This window comes from Spinacia oleracea, chromosome 5, assembly GCF_020520425.1.
Source record: "Spinacia oleracea cultivar Varoflay chromosome 5, BTI_SOV_V1, whole genome shotgun sequence".
NCBI classification, from domain to species: domain Eukaryota; kingdom Viridiplantae; phylum Streptophyta; class Magnoliopsida; order Caryophyllales; family Amaranthaceae; genus Spinacia; species Spinacia oleracea.
In genome coordinates this window covers 10,230,071-10,235,998 of record NC_079491.1, presented here as the reverse complement: position 1 = coordinate 10,235,998, position 5,928 = coordinate 10,230,071, and the positions used below count along the sequence as shown (strand labels likewise).

The 5,928-nt window shown below is 36.0% G+C and overlaps 1 protein-coding gene across 1 annotated transcript; it reads left to right on the top strand.

Moving 5' to 3' along the window:
• LOC110799233 (40S ribosomal protein S9-2) lies at positions 1-2,457 on the top strand. The gene is made up of 3 exons (XM_022004456.2): positions 1-160; positions 890-1,271; positions 2,013-2,457. Exons 1-3 carry the CDS (start codon positions 133-135, stop codon positions 2,194-2,196), a joined length of 594 nt encoding a protein of 197 aa, XP_021860148.1. The 5' UTR covers positions 1-132; the 3' UTR covers positions 2,197-2,457.
• Positions 2,458-5,928: the final 3,471 nt, after the last annotated feature.

Genomic DNA, 5,928 nt, shown 5'->3' with positions numbered 1-5,928 from the left:
AGGGTTTAGGCCCGCTAAACAAAGCCAAAAATTAGGGTTTGAGGATTTATACCTCTAGTCCTTTCATTTATCGCCTCTTTCTTCTTCATATGATCTAACAGAGTGCAGGCGGCGAATTGAAGGAGCAGAGCCATGGTGCACGTCAACTTCTACCGCAATTGTATGTTGTTCATCAATCTTATTTCCTTCTTCTATTTACTGCGTTTGTTAAGAATTTCATGTTCTACTTATTTTTTGCTTTTCGTCGTTGGACATTATTTTATCTAGATTTATTACTTTGTGATTTGTTATTTTGGGGTCGGGTTTTGTTAATTTGTTCTGGGATTTATAGCATTCCTTCACCAGGCTTTGATTTGTAAATTCATGACGTTGTTAATTAGAAAACTTAGTACTTGAATCGAATTTACGCTAGTTGGAGCAACTTGGTATTTTGAAAATTTGATTTTGGTTTGTTTTTTCCTATATGCTGTTTGAGGTTTGTGGGTTTTATGTGTTAATGTGAAAGGACTTCAATTTCATAACCATGTTCAGAAAAAAAAAACGATTGAGGGTTAAAGTTCTGATAATCAATCTGGTTATATGTGGGTTAAATATCAAAGTTTATGCATTGGTGATTTATGACTGATTGTTAAGATGCGAAAAGATTTCAATTTTTGATTGAGGGTTAAAGTGGTTTTAATCAACCATGTTATATGTGTGTTAAATATCATAGTTTATGCATTGTTGATTTATGACTGATTGTTAAGATGTGAAAAGACTTCAATTCCATGACCATTTTCATAATTACTGATTGAGTGTTAGAGTTCTGTTAATCAACCATGTTATATGTGTGTTAAATATCAAAGTTTATGCATTGGTGATTTATGATTATGATTGTATGATTGTTTAGATGGTAAGACATTTAAGAAGCCTCGCCGTCCTTACGAGAAGGAGCGTTTGGATGCTGAATTGAAGCTAGTTGGAGAGTACGGGCTTCGTAACAAGAGGGAACTCTGGAGAGTTCAATATGTTCTGAGTCGCATTCGTAATGCTGCTCGTCATCTTCTCACTCTTGATGAGAAGAACCCACGCCGTATATTTGAGGGAGAGGCTTTGCTCCGCAGGATGAACCGTCACGGACTTTTAGACGAGGGTCAGAACAAGCTCGATTATGTATTGGCTCTTACTGTTGAGAACTTCCTTGAGCGTCGTCTTCAGACACTTGTTTTCAAGTCTGGAATGGCCAAATCTATCCATCATGCTCGTGTACTTATCAGGCAAAGGCACATTAGGTAATCAATGCTTATAATCGGCCTTTTATCTTAGATTTGATGCAGTTATATTTGTTCTATTTAGGTATTGCAATCAGAATTTGTTGTTTTCTCTTTTCATGCGGCGTCTCGTGTTCTTGGGTTACTAGAACGTTCATTGAATCATTGTAGTTGTGTTTTCATCCTTGAGCTACATTTGAGTTTTTAGGGTGTGAGGTTGAGAGTTAACACGGGAGACTGTATGTGCCAGATGTTTAATTAATTAACATCTACTCGAATGTGAGTTGATTAATTAGCATTGTATATTCGAGTGAATTCAAGGCAATTGCAAGCATTGCTGGGGTGCCTTTCTCGTTGAGCAATGGTGCCTTGGTGCCTATGCATTGCCAATACCAATTGAGCCAACCAATGCTTGCATTACTGCCCTTACTTTTAATGGCTGCGTGCACTCAGGTTCTCAAATATTTTAGTTCTTTGCATTTCATTAAACCATTTTCTTTGCAATTTTGCCTTGAATTCTCTTGATAAATCATCTTTTGAGTTAACTTTGGTAGCCATGTTTTTATCAGTTTCCTTTGTTATGTGGTTCTCTGTGTGTTTGTTGCTAGATACCCCTCTCTGTTAACAATATTGCTTGTTATGAGACATTATAAGCTCTCATTGTGTACTTGTTTAGTTGTATTTTTTGTCAGTGTTCTGTTTGGTTATTTCTTAGGTGATGTGAATCCACTAATCAGTTATGGGTTGTGTATGTATGTGTAGGGTTGGAAGACAAGTAGTGAATATCCCATCTTTCATGGTTAGAGTTGATTCACAGAAGCACATTGACTTCTCTCTCACAAGTCCATTCGGCGGAGGTCGTCCTGGAAGAGTGAAGCGAAAGAACCAGAAGGCTGCTGCTAAGAAGGCTTCAGGTGGAGACGGAGACGAGGAAGATGAAGAGTGAACACTCAACACCTAGTAATATCATGCTGTATTGCACAACCCAATCCTCTTTTTTGTTGTTAAATGCACATTCAGTGGCTTAGCTTTATCATCTTGTTTCAACCTTCCGAACTATAGATTTTGTTGAAAGTTGTTCGCCGGTCTTGTTTGGGATCATGTATCCCTTATGTGTTTTGCGTAATTAGAACTGCAGAAATTTGAGCAACTGTCTTTAATTTTAAGGTGCTATCAGTTATTGGTTGAGTTTGATCAACTAACGGGATTTATTGGCGTGGAAAGATGCTCCTTAAACTCATCTCATTATCTGGACTGCTCTATACTTCCTCCGTTCTTTTTTAAATGACACAATTATTTAGACAGCCAATGCATTATTTCAAACATTAATATCTCTAATTGTGGATAGGAAAAAATTATAAAAAGTTGATATTTAAATAATATTTACTGATATAAATCTAATAAGGCCTACATGACTATGTTTTTTCTTATGCATAAACTACAAAAGGAAGTCAAAGGTGTTTGTGTGAGTAGTGTTTAAAATTCCATTGTGTCATAATATAAATAAGCACAGAGGAAGTATTTAATAAGGCAAAACTTGTGATGTAGTTATCTCACTTTTATCATGTAGATATCGTCCTAGTCCACGAATTGGGATTTAAACGGTTGCATATAAAAATTGCCTAGTTTGCGCAACATATTGGTGTAACCTGCACGCCCTACTAGTCACAAAAGAAAGGATAAATGGTCTTTCATGACTTGTTCTCTTCACCGGAACATTATGATATGATTCTGTCTGAATTAAGGTTTGATTGGCTGTGATATGTTTGATCAAACTTTGACCACACTTGTATTAATTTTTCTGTTGTTGTTAGCACCCGGTTCACTCTTAAGGTTAATCCGGATTTGGGGCGTGTTCTGGGTGGATAGTTTCCAGTCCCCTCCCAATTGTTGTTGCGAGAGATCGAACACGAGTTTTTCCTACCAAATCAACCTCAATCACCACTGAACCAACAGACAATTGGTTATCACACTTGTATTCTAACTTATGATAAAACCACATTATCAACAACTTTTTATTAATATGAATAAAGATGTTTGATAATAAGCAAATGCAATTTTTTTCTTTTTTTTTTAAAAAAAAAGAAAAAGAATGGTTTCAATAACATAGTTTCTTAACGACAACCGCTCCTCTCTCTCTCTTTCTCATTAGGGTTGTAGTTTTTTTTGCCGCTTAGACCTTTTTTCATTTTTTTTATTGTTTTTTCTTTATGTTTTGTCTAGTTTTTATTTTGTTTTCCGTTATTTGTTCTCAATTTATTTTTGGGTTGTTCCCAATTTATTTGGGTTTTTTCTAGAGTAGGTTCTTGATTCTCATCCATGGATGAGAATTTTTTTAGGGTTTCAATAATTGGGAAGGAGATTTGGATTCATACAGGTTTAAGGTTTATCATCAACTCGTCGATCAGAACAATTCGTGCGCAGATTGCGAAGGGCTCTACTTGGAAAGATGCGAAAACATCGAAATCACTGCTTGTGTTAAGCTATGAGCGTGGAGTACGAGATGTGCTTTATGATGCAGAATAGTAATTGTTTTGATTGTAACAATTATGTATTTTCTTTGAATCTGTGGTATGGAGATATATTTTAGCATTGTAGATGTCGTATGGCTGATTATTAATGAAATTCTTGTTACCCGTCAAAAAAACAAAACATAGTTTCTTAACATTCAAAAAAAAAAAAAGTTTTTTAAATTTTGTGAAGAGAATTGTCTATACACGGGAGGCTTTGGAGAGTTGTGAAAAAGAAATAAACAAAAGGTTTAGGGTACAAAATTCTAACACTTATTAATCTTTGAACTTTATTTACTAATTATGATTTTTTTTTTTTGGGTGAAAATGAGGGGAGAGATCCCGACTCATTTACTATTTATGTAACATTTGATTTTACTTATATGCCTCTCATCTCCTTCTTTATTTTTTTGTCTTTTCCTTAATGGATTATGGTTTTAACCTTTCCTTTTTATTACATCTGATATTGCCGGGACCCAATGTGTTAGAATCCAATATTCCTTTACTCGTATTTCTCCTTTCTATTGTTTTCTATGATCTTTCTAATAGTTTTATAGGCTTTAGGAAGAATTATTATGTTACTGTAATTCAAGTGTTCACTGGCAAGTTTTAGCTAATTCAAAATAAACCTCTATGAGGGGTATGGACCAATACCTCTCATCAGAAGTTGCCTTTGCATAATTCATGTGTTGTTGCTAGCCTTTATAGATATTGTGCTGTCGCATGCTTTTAATCTTTCTAAGACCCAACAAAGTCTCCTTCAAAACAGATACACTCTCGTCGACGGTCCCGCTTGTGCCTGCTGCATGTGCGCACACAAGCGCCCCGTTCGACCCTCGACCCTCGCTCTTGTCGCCAATAGGCAAGAGTGCCCATTCTGAAGCAAACACTCGCACGTGCCCTGAGCCTTGAGATTCACTTTCCGCACAAGACTTGCGCCCTTGCCGCCCCATAGGCAAGAGCGCGCCGCACGATCCGGTGTCAAAACACTCGGACCGTGACACTATGATTGACCTTTCTTTCTTCCTCTTCCCTTTCCCTACTTCCCCTTTTTCTTACATCTCCCAGTGAAGAACTTCCATTTTATCTCTCCTCTCCCCCCTCCCGTCTTCTTTCTCTCTCCTCTATTGCTCTGCTTCATGATTCAACTCGAGATCGCTGTTATGGGAGGCAAGTCTTCTTTAGGGGAAGTTATGTGATGGGAGATTTATATTTTGCTTGTAATAAAAAAAAAGATCAAAATTAGTGAGTTTGATCAAGTTAGTTAAATGATTACTTTTGGCGAGAAAGTTTGTTATTAGTTGTTAGCTGTCCAAACAGTTGGACCAACTATATATTACAAGCTCATACATTATATATGACATCAATAATCAAATACAATTTCTATTATCTGCATTCTATCTCTCAATTCTATCTCTCTCAGCTGTAAAAAAAAATAAAATATTATATTTCTCTCTGAGCTAATACAACTCCCTATGCTGGTGACTTGGTGGCGAAAATAAGGGCATTGTCTGAGCCAAAGAAGGCGAAGAAATGTCAGCAGTTACCGAGTGAGACTAGATCCGGTGCGAAGGAGGATGAAATGAAGACGAAGGATGATATTGAAATCCTTTAAATTCTTGGCGATAAAATCAAATGTTCCTTCTCTTATGCAACTTCCTGACCACCCTATCAATGTAACTTCTCCTTCTCACTACTTTCATTTCTGTTTTATCGTCCAATTTTACCTACATTAACAATTCTCTCTCTCTTCTATGTTTCCCCCTTATGTTTTGGTTGAATTCTATTTTTTCATGATGATTTTTGGTGCGATTATCGTAATTTTTGTTTGTGGTAATTTGAGAATTGTAATTTTGCTAAATGAAGATGATTGGGAAGTGTTTAATTAAGTACAAAGGTAATTTGATACATACAATTAATCACGAGTCTGCTTTTAAAGTCTTGTAATTTGTAAATAAGTATGGTTTACTTACGCTAATGGAGTTGAATTGACACCATAATTACTCTCCCGGCATAATTATTGGTTTAATCCGAAGCTGTAGAAACCGTAATTATTTGTCGCCAAAAAGCTCCAGTAAAAGATTGCATAATTTTTTTTCTTCTTTTGTTTCCCTTTTTCTTCCATACAAATGTAAACATCAATTAACTTTGTTTGTTGGGTGTACCTA

Excerpts from the sequence above, each read along its gene's own strand:
- LOC110799233 (XM_022004456.2), top strand. The coding sequence starts at position 133 with ATGGTGCACGTCAACTTCTACCGCAATT. Across the intron at positions 161-889 it reads CGTCAACTTCTACCGCAATT|ATGGTAAGACATTTAAGAAG; the intron begins GTATGTTGTTCA and ends ATGATTGTTTAG. Across the intron at positions 1,272-2,012 it reads ATCAGGCAAAGGCACATTAG|GGTTGGAAGACAAGTAGTGA; the intron begins GTAATCAATGCT and ends ATGTATGTGTAG.